Source organism: Hipposideros armiger, unplaced genomic scaffold (genome assembly GCF_001890085.2).
Source record: "Hipposideros armiger isolate ML-2016 unplaced genomic scaffold, ASM189008v1 scaffold_40, whole genome shotgun sequence".
NCBI classification, from domain to species: Eukaryota; Metazoa; Chordata; class Mammalia; order Chiroptera; family Hipposideridae; genus Hipposideros; species Hipposideros armiger.
Window position 1 is genome coordinate 5,219,263 of NW_017731390.1, and position 17,195 is coordinate 5,236,457.

Below are 17,195 nucleotides of genomic sequence, written 5' to 3' on the forward strand. Positions count from 1 at the left end.
ACCAGTTTCGTAAATGTCCCGCAAACACGCAATGGCAGATTCCTGTGGCACTTCTGGTGACTATTGTGGCATCAAGCCCTTCACTATTGATACCCTTTAGTGTTTGCTGTGCTCTTTATGTTTCAGGTTTCCTCTCTATCTAAAAATGTATAACCTTCTTGAAGTAGGAGGAATATCATATGTTTCTTTTTATCTTAGGAAATACCCAGTTCAGTGACAGACAGAAAGAAACTAGGCGTTAATTAATTATAGATTGATAATTCTAATAACGGCAACCTTCTGTGTGGGCTCAGCTGTTGGCTATAGTTTGAGGGACGCTGAGGTTTAATTTCAGCGATCACTGAGTTCAAATGGGATGTTGTTAAAAATGCCCACAGGGCCGGCCGAGTGGCGCGATGGTTAAGAACTCGCTTGGGATGCCAGAGGGCCCCGGTTCGGATCCCACATATGAGGGCCAGTGACACCTGCCCTCCACAGCTAAGATGCTGAACAACAGCTCAACCTGGAGCTGGGCTGCCTTGAGTTGCCGGCGACGGCGTAGGCTGCAGCCCCTGTGGCAGTGGGTTGCCATGGGGTACCGTGGGTTGCCATGGGCTACCGTGTGTAGCCAGCAGCCAGCGTGAGCGGCCAGCAGCCGCAGTGAGCGGCCGTCCAGAAGCCGGCGCCTGATCTGCCTCACCAGGGAAGAGCGCAATGACGGTGCCAACTTGGGCCAGTGAAGCAACATCCTCCACAACGAGATTGAAGAACAAAAATGACAGCAACTTGTCTGTTCCCCTTCCCTCAGTTCCCCAGCACTGTTCCCATCCCCCCAATTCCCCAATAAAAAAAAAATCTTAAAAAAAAAATGCCCACATACGAAACGGCTATAATCTTGATTTTTATGAAGAAAGTGCTCTATAAATAATTAATTAATATTAGTAACCTAACACTGCAGCTAGATCATAATTGATGACTTCATTTCTAGGTAAAATATTGACTTTCTTTAAAAAAATTAGGAATACTTTAGTTAACTTTTGAAAAAGTAAGTTTATTCCAGCCACTTTTTAAAGAGCATTTCAATAAGAGAAAAAGGATACAGAAAAAATTGGTTAGTCATCTATTTCTGGATGGAAACTTTTCTCTGAAATTATGCAGAAAGATGGCTAGATGGGTGTGATGTCCTTTCGATTGTTTTCTCCAAAAGACACTCTTGTTGATCTGGAAATCACTCATTTGACTTTCACCTCAGAAACATTGCTGACGTGAGATGAGACGACTTTGCCATCCACCACTTCCTCTACAATGGTCTTAGTCACTCTAGTCTTGCTCGGGTCTGAAAATCATGGAATCACAATGTCAGTCTGGAAACGATCACAGGAACACAGATCAAGAGAAATTCTGGTGCGTTCATTAAATTATGTTCTCTCTGGGTAAGATGAGGTGAACGACAGTATATATTTTAAAAATGACAAGCAAAACCTGCTTTTATTTTTAAATTATAAATTTATGCACATTAAAAAAAAAAGTCTACCTTTTCCTTGGCCAGAACAGCTTCCAGATCTTGAGTCACCAGGGATGGAATCCTTGGATCCTATATTTCTGGATCCTGAGTTTCTAAAATCTGATCCTCCAAAACCAGAACCACTGGAGGAAAAGAGAATTGTATTTCCTTGCATTTTGCAAAGGCAGGAGAAACCCTCCATGCAGGGGGCTGTGCATGATGAAGGTAGATGTCCTTGGATTGGACAGGGTCACTGTAACCTTATAAATCCAAGTCCAACCCCCAAACCCCCTTTTGTTTTCACAACATAAATATACCAAGGCATGCCTTCTAGCGCGTTCATGGCTTTTACACGTCCTTACCCTCCCTCTCCATTGAGCAGGCGGCGGTAGGTCTCGATCTCCATCTCCAGGCGGGTCTTGATGTCCAGCAGTTGCTCATATTCTGCATTCTGGCATTCAGTCTCACCCCGGATCTGGCAGATCTGCTCCTCCAGCTTGCTGATCTGCACCTGAATTTCTGACAGCTGAGCCATGTAGCCAGCTTCCGTGTCAGCCAGGGTTCCTTCCAGGGAGCTTTTCTAAGAGGAAACAACACAACACAAAACAAAAAACCCCAAAACATTCATGCTGGAAATAAGTCATTGATGATTGTTAAAAATGACAGCATTTTATAAAGTAGTAGGAGAGGTACACCTTCACCAAGTTACAAGCTATATTGTTCTGTCATTGCTTTCTTAATTTTTGTTGGCATTACTTTTTTAAACACAACCTTTTATGGAAATAGAATGTATTATCTTTAACTGGAATGTCTCGTGCTTTCTCCAACCACAATACAGTCCTCCTTAGTACTGCTTTTATTGTGTGCCAAGTGGAGCATCTTGGCAAAGAAAGAACACTGACTCGCTTAGCTCCCCCGTGGGAGATTTTGGAAAGCGCTTTGCACATACCATGGCCAATTGGGACTGCAGCTCAATTTCCAGGGCCTGCAGAGTACGTTTCAGTTCTGTTATCTCATTCTTGGCGGAACTAGCTGCCCCAGCATCCGTGGAGATCTGTGCTTGCAGTGATGCACTCTAAATAAAAATAAAATGCAGTCATTGTGGGCTGCTGAAATGAGCAGCAGTGGTTTGTGTGTGGCCACAGGCTTCGCCGCTCAACGGTGATAAACTTACCTGCTTGTTGAACTGCTCCTCAGCCTCCCTGCGGTTTTGCTCAGCCAGCGACTCATACTGTGCCCGCATGTCATTCAGTAACTTGGTCAGGTCGGTTCCTGGAGCGGCATTCATTTCTACCGTCACGCCCCCTCCAGAGCTTCCTTGCATACTCTTCATTTCCTAGCATGAAGGAAAAAAACCAGAAAAAGACCAGTGATGAAAACAGAAAAACAATGACTTCCTAAAATGCACAGCCAACAAAAAATTGAAATAGATCACCGAAGGGGGAGGGGGGAAGCTACCACATTCAGATATAATGTGCTCATTATTCCTTTTATTCCTGGTCATAAGAGTTGGAAATCTATTCAGATAGAATTTATTTTATTTTATTTTTATAGAATGGACATAGGGGGAAATAGGTCAGAGTTGTTTAAAAATGTGGAGCATGCTCCTACCTCCTCGTGGTTCTTCTTCAGGTATATTAATTCCTGGGTAAGGCTCTCGATCTGCATCTCCAGGTCGGAGCGAGACATGGTCAGCTCATCCAGGACTTTCCGCAGGCCATTGATGTCGGCCTCTACGGAATGCCGGAGATGCAGCCCATTCTCATACCTGGAAGGGGCAGCAGTAAGACAGTACAGTACACTTAGAAGAGTACATCGATTCTTACATATTCAAGAACAAGTGTTCTCCTCCGAGCTACTCGATAAACACTTAAGACTATTAAGTTTTCTCTTAGGAATGTTTTCTCTGTAAAGAAAAATATGAGCCTAATGTTAATTCTGTAGATGGCTAATATTCTTTTATAACAATTCATTCTTAATTTGCCTCTTTTTCTGTTGGTAGAATGATGGTTTTTAAAGTTTACTCTTGGGATTACGTTTGTGAATTTAGGTCTTGATCCCCTAAAAGATTTTTTTTTTGTAATTTAGAATAAATTAAGCAAGCAGATTGAATTTTACTTTTCCTACGACATTTGTTTCCAGGTCTTTATTTTCTTACTTCAGTCTGAAGTCATCAGCAGCCAGTCTGGCATTGTCAATCTGCAACACAATCCCAGCATTTTCTACAGTGGCAGTAATGATCTGGACAAACAAAAATAGTGAATGAATCATAGGTGCTTTTTACCTGTGTCTGCATGCCCACCTGTGAGGTTAGATGTCCCCTGAGTTAGCTTTTAAAGTTGAATTGCTCTGAAAACTTGCTTAGGAATGACACCTGTATTGATAATCCTGGTGTATTTAAACTACGTCTTTCAGCAAAAAGGTAACAGTTTGCACAGTTACTGGGATAGGCACAGAACCCTGATTGACAGAATACAACCCTCTGCATATTTCTGCTGCTTTGGGAGATCAGTTATTCTATGAGCTCTTTCAGAAAATAGTGTGAAAAATGAATTTCACAAAGTCTTTAAAAATGTATTTCCCATACAACAGTGGCTAGACATTTTAGATTCCACCACATTCTTATATAACTTTGCACCAGATCTTCTAGGAATAGAAATAGTTGCAAAGACTATTTAAATCTAGAAATCTAGAAGACACTAAAATATGTCATCCTGCCAGAATTAATCATGAAAACAGATTAAGCTAGGATTGACTCATGGCCATCGCTGTTATACATACATGTTAATTAACTGCCTGCCTTCTGTAGAAATACTCAAATTTGAAATGCAAAGAGGAAATTAATGTGGTTGGATGTCATATGCAGTACTGTCACAGTTAAAATATACCACGTCCCATTTTACATATACAACAAGCAAACATGTTTCCAAATAATTCTTTGACTTAAAATCTTCATTACAATACATGATTTGAATAAAAGTGAAAGACACAGAAATAACAGAAACTCAGCAATGGGTAGCCTCTAACCTGATTCTTGAGATCTTCAATTATTGGATAGTATTGGCTGTAATCTCGTCCGGGTCCACCCTTTCCTGACCCAGCCCCATATCTGTCATACCACTCCTTGATTTTGTTCTCCAGACCAGCATTGGCCTCCTCCAGGGCTCTGACCTTGTCTAGGTAATCGGCCAGGCGGTCATTGAGGTTCTGCATGGTTTGCTTTTCACCTCCAGACAAAAGCCCCACATTGCCAACACCGCCACCATAGCTGGAGACACCTCCACTAGCAGTGCCACCGAATCCAGACCCCCTGCAGAATCCAGAACCTCCGCCAAAGCCAGAGCCCCCACCGAAGCCAGACCAGGAGCCCGAAGCTCCCAAACTGCCCGCTACTGAGCAGCTACCAAAACCCCCTCCAAAGCTGCCTCCAAAGCCACCCCCTCTTAGGCCACCGCTGCCAGCTCCTCCTCGGAAACCCTGGGCAGAGCTGCCCCCTAGACGGCATCGGCTTCCATGATTGAAGCTGCTGCTGCCAGCAGACACTCTGACTGAGCTGCTGCCGCCAGGCCGGGAGGAGGAGATCCGAGATGAGCAAGACATGACGCTCCTGCAAATGTTTAGCTTGTCCAAGTGAATAGGAGAGGTGACCGTGAAGAGCGTATTTGCAGGCTGCCTTTCTGGCCCTTATATACACACTTTTAGGGTGTTTCTTTTCTGTGTCACTTCTTAATCCCTGTTACAGTTTTGCTAATCCGCAATTGGATAATTTCTTTTCCATGAACCCACTCTACTGGCTCTTTTTCCGAAGCTGGGTCAGAGCCTTGGGGGCATTTCCTATATCAAGGAAAAAAAAAAAAAAGTGGCGCAAAGCAAAAATAGTGTTTTTTTTTTTTTCTCCAGAATTACAGTTTTAATCTTTCAGAGGTTTGGACGACTGATAATTCTTTTCTGAAGGAGTAATTCTATGAAATTTGCTTCATGATTTCTCAATTGCAGGGCATATCTCCAAGTTAACAAGTATCATGAAAATACTTAATATGATATGAGTGGAAATTTCCCATCAAACTTGTTGCTTTCTGTTCGTATTGTTCTCTTAAAGTTGACAGTTTTAGCATAAGCATTAGTTTTAGATTTTCTTAATTGTCCTTCTCTATGATGATTTCAATCTGCGTATTTCTAAGGTTGTTGAAGTTTGTGATTTTTAGTTTATTCCTTCTTAGTATTTTGAGATCATTTTAGATATTTTTACTGTTAATAAGGAAACCGTAAATAAATAATAATATTCCATGTACATATGATTAGATCTCAGCAACACGTTTATTCAAGCAAAGAATGCCTGAGGAAGACTGGAAAAGGTTTTAGGCAGATTGTTTTACCATCAGATCAGAGTGAATTGTGACTGGTGTGATGCTACAAAGATTGTTATCTTTCTAATTGAATTTGAATCTGATACAATGATTCCTTCTTTAGAATCAAATCTTAAGGAACGGAAGAGAAGATGTTGATTTCTTCTGTGTTTTAAAGATATCTGGAGAAGAGGATCTGAATCCGCTTCTGATAACCAGTGGGAGAGTTGTTTTGCAGACACTGAAATCTGGAGTTTCCCCAGTCTACTCTCTGCTCATGTTTTGTTTTTCTGTTTTCGTTTAAAAGATTTTAGAAAAGAGAATTTGTATCCACCTCTGATAACTAATATTATGACTGAGGTTATTGTATAGATACCGAAATCTAGAATCGTCTCCAGTTCACTTTTTGCTTCCTGTTTTTGTTTCCCTTTGTACCTGACATTATTTCCATTCGCCTCCGCTAGTAGTTTAAGTTTGCTTTTTTTTAAGACAAATACTCTATGATTCCACTTATATGAAGTACCTCGTGTAGTCAAATTCAGAGACAAAAAATAGAATGGTGATTGCCCGGGGCTGAGGGAAGAGTAAATGGGGAGTTGTGTAACAGGTACGGAGTTTTAGTTTTGACAGGATGAAAAGAGTTCTGGAGGTTGGTTGCACATCCACGTGAATGTACTTAACACTACTGAACTTAAAAGTGGTTAAGATCGTAAATTTTATGTTATGTGCATTTTACCACAATTACCAAAAAAAGCATCTTTTAAGAAAAGCATAGGGCCGGCCGAGTGGCGCGATGGTTAAGAACTGGCTTGGGATGCCACAGGGTCCTGGTTCGGATCCCACATATGAGGGCCAGTGACACTGCCCTCTACAGCTAAGATGCTGAACAACAGCTCAACCTGGAGCTGGGCTGCCATGAGCGGCAACGGTGTAGGCTGCAGCCCCTGTGGCAGTGGGTTGCCATGGGCTACCGTGTGTAGCAAGCAGCCAGCGTGAGCGGCCAGCAGCCGCAGTGAGCGGCCATCCAGAAACCAGCGACTAATCTGCCTTGCCCGGGAAGAGCGCAATGATGGTGCCAACTTGGGCCAGTGAAGCAACGTCCTCCACAACTAGACTGAAGAACAAAACGACAGCAACTTGTCTGTTCCTCTTCCCCCAAATCCCCACTGCTGTTCCCATCCCCCCAATTCCCTAATAAAAATCTTAAAAAAAAAAAGCGTAGATGCTTTCAAAAATATTTTTTGGCCTTCTTAGCTTTATGCACAAGTAGCTGACTTTTTAAATTTTTTTAAACTTTCTTCTTTATCTGGGTAATCCCTGTACTATGTGCATGTTTTAATCTTTATATTCGATCATTTTTTCCCCCCAACATCTTGCCTTCTTTTAATTTTCCCTTCGGTTGCCTTTGATTGGGACTCATTAAGTAGGTGATAATTCCCTTTGCTGTGCAGCTCTTTAGGGTATTAGCTTTCCTGTTCTACCTGTGTTGTTTTTGCAGTAATGGTGTGTTACCAGTCTTACATTCAGAGTGCCATCTTTCCAAGGGGTACAAGGTGTCTTATAAAGTTTAAGTGACTAATCTGGGTGTAATTCTCATTACACCCTTCTCAGGTAGGTACAAAATGCACCAACCATCACAGTCCATTGGTCATCTTGCTTCACTCCTCCCCAAAGCTATGAAACCAAAGAATTCTAAATGCCAATGATTTAATGATATGTGATTGCTGGAGATGGAAGGAACCATCATTGGGATTTCCTTCCCTTTTAAAATTACGAAATGGATTCCTTCCACTTTCATAAAGGCTGGTAGTTGTCTAAAAGAATGTTTAAAGAAAGGAACAACAGCTAAATGAAGGCAATCTGATGAAACTTAGAAATTTCTGAGCCGAGGTAGAAGGAACTTGACTAGAGTGTAAGCTGCAGAAATTCACACTTGTGCTTGAGGACTGGGTAGAGAGTACTGCTTATTGGGTAGAAATTGTGCCAAAATAGAGGTTAGGAGTTAGTGGTCCTCCTTAATTGGATTCTAGGTGTTTACTCAGAGGAAAAGCCTAATAAAGTTAGGGGGTTGAGGAAGAGGATGCTTGCCTAGGAATTCTTTCAAGGCAATGTTGTCCAATCCAAAGCCAGTCAAACATGGACAGCCATATATGACAAGCACAGTGAAAACCCCTGGTACCATGTGGCATTGCTGAAAATTTAGACTTAAAGAGATTGGCTCTTGGCTCTCATTCTGCATCTAGTCCCCATGAAGGTGGGCTAATGTTCCTATTTTCTGGGGTGAGAAGGGGACATATAGCAGGTGGACAGGCAGGGTGGGGAGGTGGTGGATAGGGAAGGGGAGTTCGGGAAACGGGAGGCTGAGGATGAGTCAAACCAACTAAACCGGCTGCAGGTCCTTGCAACTGCTTCTTTCTTCTTAGTCGCTGGTCCCAGGATCCAGGAATCCTCTCTTGATTTTAGGCAGAGAAGACAGCTGCCAGCAGGTGGCGCCAAACTGCAGCTAGGACTAGATTGAGACTGTGCGGCTGAAATCTGAAGTAGGTAGACTGGACCTTCAGAATTGCCCAACTTGAGGCAAAGGGGCTGAGCCTTGGTATTCTGCCCATCGGCCAGTTTACTGGCCCATGGGCATTCTCCTGGGAGGGGGCATAGTCTTGAGCAAGGGAGGTCCCTGCTGCCAAGGGCAATGCCCAGTGAGGGGCACAGCTGTAAGCTGCCAGCAGCCCATGCTCCCAGCAGCTAGAGGTTGGATGCGTGAGCCCTAGGCCGTGGCCGCTATACCAGTGTTTTGATATATGGAAGTTTAAGTAATTTCTCATAGTTCCTTTTAAAGAACACTTGATTTCCTTATTTTCATTCGTATTAGTGTTATCTTTTCAGGTAGAGAATAAGTTCCTAAAGAGCAAGTGTCATCTTAACTAACATGTATGCATTTTTGACACCATAAGAACGCTGGAAAACTGCAGACCTATCCAATATTTTATGTCATAATCATTTTTTGGGCACAGTTTTAGACTATAAAACAATAGATTTTAAGTCAGTGTGGGACTATAATGAGATAACACTATCCACTAGGATTGCTATAATAATAATAGAGCTCTGAAATATACTCCCACTTTATTTACATATATATGCATATTTGTATATATTTATATATGTATATATTTCACTAGCCATTGTAATAATTGAACTGTTCTTTGGCTTCCTTATAGTTTTACTTGACAATAACTTCATGTTAAATTTATCAGCATTCAAATGTCGAGACAGAGCTATAGCTGGGACAGCATTTCTTTTAGTAATTAATTATACTACTACTAGAATATTGCTCCATGTCATTGCCTAATTTACAAGGAATAGAAAAAAATTAAACTAAATTAAAACAGAAAAAAAATCTATACCTCTGTCTTCTCTGATTATTTTTGTTAAAATGAACCTTGAAGGAGATGATTATTTTGAAGGTGAGGTAGAAAAGCATTGGGGCATGATTTTATTTGGTGATAAGTCTTTTGCTTCAATTTGGTTTTCATATTCATTTATAGGTCAGCATTGTCAAAGTTTTCAAGACGTCGGGCCGGCCGAGTGGCGCGATGGTTAAGAACTCGCTTGGGATGCCAGAGGGCCCCGGTTCAGATCCCACATATGAGGGCCAGTGACACTGCCCTCCACAGCTAAGATGCTGAACAACAGCTCAACCTGGAGCTGGGCTGCCATGAGTCGCCGGCGACGGCGTGGGCTGCAGTCCCTGTGGCAGTGGATTGCCATGGGCTACCGTGTGTGGCCAGCAGCCAGCGTGAGCGGCCAGCAGCCGCAGTGAGCGGCCGTCCAGAAGCCGGCGACTGATCTGCCTCGCCAGAGAAGAGCGCAATGATGGTGCCAACTTGGGCCAGTGAAGCAACATCCTCCACAACTAGATTGAAGAACAAAAAACGACAGCAACTTGTCTGTTCCCCTTTCCCCAATTCCCCAGCACTGTTCCCATCCCCCCGATTTCCCAATAAAAATCTTTAAAAAAAAAAAAAGTTTTCAAGACGTCAACTGTGCAATTGATCTCCATTTTTTCCTGTAGATAAACCCCATTTTGATACCAATGCTTTTGGAAAGTGGTTAAAAATTGGTTCAAATAAGGATATTTCTAAAATATTTGCTATTAAATTCTATGTATTTTTCTGCTATTCCAAAGTCTAGGCAAATTTTGACTAATTCTCCACCACTTAGAAAGGATGAAGAAATTAAAATAATTTAGACCAATTCATTTCTTTTAAAATTAAAAATTTAAGACTCAGGGTGATGATTTCTTTAAGATCGCAAAGTAGTTAATGGTATTGTTTAAGCAAAGTTCCAAGACACCTGCATTTTTATTGGTTTATTCATTGATAAGATAAAGAATATTCTCCCTTACATTACTTTGTAGATTTTGGTGTTGTATCCAAAGAAGTTGGAACAAATATCTGTTTGAATAAACTTGAATCACATCTCCCTGCTATACCATAGGATTTTAAAAATTAGCGATAGGAATTTCAATAGCTGTAGAGTAATTTATTTGGGGGAAGGATAAATTTGATGCCTATTTTTTATTGCTTGTATTATATAGAGTATAACAAGGTAATATGATTATTTCTAATTAACTGCATTATGATGGGCATAGTAGTTAATAGTTGGTGCTATTGTTTCATTCATTTGCCATTCACCTATTACTCTGTTCAGTTATGATTCTATTCATTTATAATTCTATGATTTGTTATTCAATTTATTATATTCTTATCTCAATTATTGTACTAATTTATTCTATTACCTATTTTCTACTTACAATTCTATAATTTACTATTCTATTTTTATCTTATTTTATTATTCTAGTTTATCATACATTTATCATCTATTATGATGAAATTAGTTTATATTTTACACACCAGTATTAAGTAAACTTTTATTAAGTATTAATTGAGCATCTTACAAAAACATTCTGCTAGATTTTGGGAATAAAATTGACAAGTCACAGTCCTTGGTGTTAAAAAACTTACATATAATTTTTGTTGTATTTTATATGATCACAGCAAGTCTTCTCTTATATAATTTTCACGATGTTGAGAAAGTGTCTGAAAAATAATTTACTTTTTTTTTTTCTAATGAGAACCAATAGAGATTATTTACTATCCCAATGCTTGACCTAGTTGTAGACTCTTGGTTGCCGAGGGCTGGTTTATCACCTTCCCTCACTTAGCTGCCCTAGTTAGAGACCCAGTTTCCATGTAGCTTGGTCCTAGAGGCTCACCTTGCCATCATCCCACTGCGAACTTCACACCACCTTCTGTCACAGGTTTGCAACCAGGTCCTGCTGCCCAGCAATAGGAACTCAGATTTCCTCCCCAGTTTTGTGCTGCTGCCCTGCTGCTAAAACCCAGACCCCATCTGTCATCTGCTTCCAAAGGCTTGTGCCACCTCCTTAAGGGCCAACTGCCCCAATTCCTTTCCACCACCAAGCTGTTGGGACCAATGCAGGAGAGCATCCGTATTCCTGCTGCTAGGCACTCCAAGCCATTCTAGAGTGCTACTGTCATAGGTGGGGTGTCCGTTCTATGTTATATTCAACAAACATTTATTGAGCACTTACTCTGTGACAGGTAGAGCTATAGAATTTCAGCTCAGCTATAGGTAGTTAAAATAGGCTGTTATGGAATTCTATAACTGTATTGTGTAGGAAAATATATTTTATAGGGTAGTGTGTTGTGGGAAGATATTGGATTGGCAGTTTGGAGACTGGGTCCAAGTCCTGTACTGTCATTTAATTGCTTGGTGAACAGGACAGGACAGATAATATCGCTGAATCTGGATCTTGATCTGTAAATGGTCATCATACTTATCTCTCAGGGTTTTGTGAAGATCACATGTTTATGTATCTGTATGTTACAATTATAAAGTGGCCAATAAACATAAAGTATAATCACTATTCAATTAATCATGATGCCAATGTTTGTTTCCTTGAGTTCTTTCCCAGATTAAGAAAAATCGAAGGTGGGGAGGAAGGGAGGCGTGAGTTTTACATCTGGAAGATGAATTTTTATGTCAGACTTAAGAAAGTACCCATTTGTATTTTCTTTTTTTTTGCATTGCTAGGTCTAGAAACTTTAGTTGTAGCAACAGGTTGAAAATACTATTTTCTAATTCGTCTGAAGCATGCCTGTTTGTATTGATTGAATTTTCCACCTTTGCTTTAATTACCTGGAAAATGGTTTCAATGAATATACATTTTTCTTAAGCTTGCCTTGATTCAATTATTCTACACACACACACACACACACACACACACACACACACACACACACACTCATATAGTCAAAGCTTCCAAATACTATTAACCCCCCTGATTCTGAGTGGTGAAGATTTAGGTATACCCAGGGATTATGTTCTCATCTTCTGCTTTATGTAGGGGCCATTCTGTGAATGGCTCTCAAGTCTTCTCCATGTTTTGGTGTTGGCATGTGCAGAGAGTTAGGGACCTGACAGGTGCTAAATATTAAAGAAGGTCTCTAAGAGAGAACTCACTGTAAAGAAAGGTGGAATCCACCATAAGCTACACTTGACCACAGAGCCTGGGCATCCAAGGGTTGTGGAGGTCTTGAGTGTGGAGTGCTCATCCATCCTGGTAGTTTAGGGGTAAGCTTTAGGGGACGAATGTGCTGAAGCGGAACTCTGCATGGTCTTGGGGCCCTGCTGTGAGATCCGTTGTGTAGTGAATGGTTAATTCATCAGGCACAGACCCTGCATATTCCAAAGAAAGCCTTGGCCCTTACCCAGCTTCTGGGAGGTAACCTCTAAGCCTTGGAACATCCTGCCTGATAAGAGTGTCTTTGTGGATGCAGATAGTTTATGCTAACAATATGATTTATGGAGGGGTTCTTGGCTACACTGTATTGGTTTGGCCTCTGAAGGGACTAGAGACTGAGAAACTAAGGTGGGTCACAGATGGCATGGTTTGCTTCCCTGGTTGGTAATACTACATATGTGTCATCACATCATTTCTGGGGTAAATGCATGCCATTTTGTATGATTCCAATGTGAGAGGAGAGCTGGAAGCTTATGCCTGGTGGTTCCTGTACCTGGCCCTATGCTCCTTTTGCCTTTGGTGATTTTAGTCTTCATCCTTTCACTGTAATAAACCATAACCATGAGTATAGCAGCTTTTCTCAGTTCTGTGAGTCCTTCTAGTAAGTCATGGCATCTGAGGATGGCCTGAGACTCTCCAACACACTTCTGCAGAGCAGAGCTAAGAGAAGAGAGGGAAGTGTGTTTCCTTTCTCACTTTCAGGTGACAACTTCCAAGACATTGTCGCATCACAAGACTGATGGGTGTCAGTGGCTTAGCACAGAGCATCAAATTATAGCGGAAAAGGCCAGTTGCTTTAGGTTCTGTATGCAGCTTTATAGCTGGGATTAAGGAATTATAAAAATTAAATGAGTGTATAAACGTTAAGACTTCACTGATGCCTATGTATTTTTGGTTACATTTCAAAGTTACTGAATCCTCTAAATAATTTAAAAATGATAGCCATGTTCTCTCAGTACTACTGTGAATAAATATACCCCCTTTTTTAAAAATCAAGCAGGTAAAGGCCATCCTGAACCAAGGCAGTTCTGTTCTGCTTCCCTTTCTGGAAAGCTTTAAGCTACTTCCTGCTTCAGACACTAATGGAAGCACGTTAACCACTTGCCAGGTCATACCTCTCACATGAGCAGGAACACCTTGGCTATACTCCCAACCGAGTTCCTGCAGGCCTAAGCCTCACAAAGAATAGGATCAGGAGCTGGACGCTCTCCGTTTTCTTTGTAGACTTGCCATTTTGGCAACACATTCATTGGAATTAGGTCATTTCTCTCCTGAAAGCTTTAGGTGACTGATTTATTCAATTTGTTGCCTGAGCCTTATGGTAAATTAGGGAGAATTATCATTCAACTTTCAAAGGACCGATAAGATTATATCTCTCATTCTGAGTACCAAGGATGACTCTGGGTCCATCACGTCATCCCTGGGGCCTCGGTCCCCTGGTGGGGAAACTTGGCCTGGACTTGACAATCTCTAAGATCTCATATGTCTTTAAAGTTCTCCGTTATCATGAACTTAATTTTTACATTTTTATTTCTTCATCATACTAGCTGCATTTATTGAGGGCTCAATATGAACCAGGCACTTTTCCAAGTACATAGATTGGATATTTAATCCTCTTAACAACTCCCTGAAGTAGATATTATCATTATTATGCCTATTTTACTAGTAAGGAAATCAAGACACAGAACATAACTTGCCCAAGAACCTATAGCTAGAAAGAGGGAGAATTTATTTTGAACTCAGGCAGTTCAGAGCCTGATCCCTGAACCACACTTCAATGCTATCTTCTCTAACAAGTGAATCAGAGAATATACTTCTCTTTGTTAGTTTGATTCATTAATGAGATGATTTAGAGGAGAAGGTCTAAGCCATGGTGCCGGGGCCTGCCAGCTGAGGCCAGGAACACTCAGCTCCAGTCTGAATTGTCAGTGGGCTCCTGCTCTGGTCACTTTCTCATGACCTTGAAACTGACCATCTAGAATTGTGGAACATAGTTCTGTACATTAGACCATTCCTGAGCATATAAATGGTTCCTAAAGGCTTTTCTGAGGAATTAGATATGGAACAAAAGAAGGAAAATGGATAGAACTAGGTGTGATATTCAAAATATTTAAAACCATATGGTATGGGAACTGATGAATCAGAGCAAACAACCAGCATTCTGGCTAGTCTGGAGTTGGGTTCTAGAGGCCCCTGCTGTGCTTTGTGCATTTCGTTACTTGGTGGTGAGGAAGGGGTCAAGGACACAACCCTGGGGCCATAGTTGAGGGCATTCTGGGGTAATCTGGGCAGTAGTATTTTAATGACATGTACCAGCAGTGCTGTAGTCCTTTCTGTAAATTTGCACAGATATTCTCTCTCTTGGACACTCAGCTTGGGGAGTGGAGCATGGGCTTGGTACCCTAGTGCAGAGCATAACTTGCCAAATATCTTACAGGCAACTTTTTGTAATAAAACTCTCAACTGGATGTGGGGAGGAGAGTACATATCACCATTTCTGGTGGGACTGGCATGATGTTTATCCCAAAAGGAACATCTATTGGACAGAGCCGAAGATTACTGCTTTATGACATAGCCAAGGCATTCGTTGTTTTTTGCAGTGTGGCTTTGTTACTAGAGAATCGTGTCTTGTTACGATTGTTATGGACAACATTTTTGCCTAAATCATCGCAGGAAAACTGTTGTGTAATTTCCCCCCGAAAACTGATGATCTGATTTTCTTGCATTCATTTTAATAGATGCCTTTTGGAAGTTTCAATGACTAATTTTTAAAATTCCTTTTAGGCCTTAGGTACAGCTTTAAATTGTTTGGTACAAGCTTGAGTCACACCGTTCATTGGTTCAGTGCTGAGTCTGGTCCTGTCCTAGGTGTTAAACATTTAGAGATGATAGAACGAGCCTTTGCTCTGAAGAGCTTACAGTTGACCAAATCACGCGCTAGATGGGAAATAGGCAATTACAGCACAGAGCGAGGACATGGACCTACGTGCTATGGAGTGGGCGATATGGGAGGACTTCCCATAGGAGAGTAAGTAGGAGTTTTCAGGGCCAGGACACACCTCCACCATGTCTCACATAAGTTGCTGCAAGAGGCTCCCTGCTTCCACTCCTGCCTTCCTACCACCCATTCTCCACACAGCAACCAGAGCGATTTCTCTAGATTCATGGCACTCTGGTTGGAGCTGCCCATGGCTTCCAACTGAACTTTGAAAAAAGTCCAGCTTCCTCCATGGCCTCTTTTGAACCTCCCCGCTGCTTTGCTTACTCTGCTCCAGCAACAGCACCTATCTCTTTCTGGAACGTGCCAGCCCTTTTTCCTACCCGCCTTAGGGCCTTTGCATTAGCTGCCTGCAGAGCTTCTCATGACTGGCTCCTTCTCATTCATTTGGGCTTTAGTTCAAATGTCATCCCCTTTGAAAAGTCTCCAATGACTGCCCATCTAAGGGAGCCACCTGGCCCCTGTAGTAATCATGCTTTTTATTTTATGATGTTTTGATATCTTAAACAGCTTGCTGGCCCAGGGCTAACCAATTCTTGGAGATAGCAAAGGGCTCTGCCGGAAGCACATCTTTTATATGCAAACCACCCAATACTGAATCTATAGCCTCAACCATCTTCTCATCTAACTCTCACATATCAAGACAATATTTCCCCCTGCCCGAAACCATCCCAGGGCCACATACTGAACAAAGAGAGACTGCTCCTACAGCCCAAAGCCCAAAGGAATTATTCAGATTAGCCAGTTGTAAACAGTTTATTCTCCCTGCCCTTCCTTTCCCACAGAACTCCCAATAAAGGCTTTGGCCTCAGCTTTCACCTTGGTCCTTTCTGCCTTGACCAACATGGGTGTTCTCCATGTTATGTCATGACATGGCCCCTCCTTTTGAGAAATATAGGTAATAAAAATCATCTTTCAATGGCATTGGTCTTTCCATGCCATCACTCAGCCGTACCTCTAAATTAAATCCTGAGTATAATTTTTAATACAGCCCCTAAACTACCACTCTGTGTATTGTCTTTAAAGCACTTAGCAGCATCTGATGTCTTCTTGTTTGTTCACTTGCCTATGTCTTGTCTGCCTCCATTAGCACATAAGCTCCTGAAAGCAGGAGTGAGATTTATCTGGATTCCTATAGATCCTCAGTCCCTAGGATTATAGTGGGCATTTAATTTATATATATATATATATATATATATATATATATATATATATATATATATATATATATTTACCAAATCATATTAGTGAATAATTGACACTAGTATTGCCTTTGATCACACAAACCTATCTACATTCCTTACAAAAATTAGAAGAAAAATGGGACTGGATTGGAATTATTTCACACACAAAATATGGAAGCACCAGTTATAAATGTTCAGTTAATATTAGTGAGCACTCTATCAGTGGCATGGTGATATGTGTTTTAAAAGAACAAATCAAGAGATGTTTGCAGAGATAAGGTTAAGACCATCAAATATCAGTTTCAACACTGTCTCCCTCCTTCTTCTTAGATTATTCCTATAACTGAATATTGATAAAGATGGACTGGAACTTTAAACGAACATAATCAGTCAGGTGGGTCTCTGGGAGAAGCTAGGGCTTATGGGAGGCGTTCTCACGCTGTATGTCATCACAAGACCCCTACAGGAAGAGCTCTATGCTTACGATAAAGCTCTGTGGTTATAACTACCCCTCCCTTTAACTTCCTTTTTCCTTCTTCATATTGGCAGTCAGTGTGTGTATGTGGCTTGACATGTCTGC

General features: G+C 41.3%; 1 protein-coding gene across 1 annotated transcript; it reads right to left on the reverse strand.

The window, feature by feature from the left end:
* Positions 1-1,034: 1,034 nt before the first annotated feature.
* KRT24 (keratin 24) lies at positions 1,035-5,120 on the reverse strand. Its single transcript, XM_019638771.1, has 8 exons — positions 4,511-5,120; positions 3,642-3,724; positions 3,095-3,251; positions 2,658-2,819; positions 2,433-2,558; positions 1,846-2,063; positions 1,514-1,626; positions 1,035-1,315 (listed from the first exon to the last, which is right to left on the reverse strand). The coding sequence occupies exons 1-8, from the start codon at positions 5,081-5,083 to the stop codon at positions 1,212-1,214; spliced, it is 1,536 nt and encodes a 511-aa protein (XP_019494316.1). The 5' UTR covers positions 5,084-5,120; the 3' UTR covers positions 1,035-1,211.
* Positions 5,121-17,195: the final 12,075 nt, after the last annotated feature.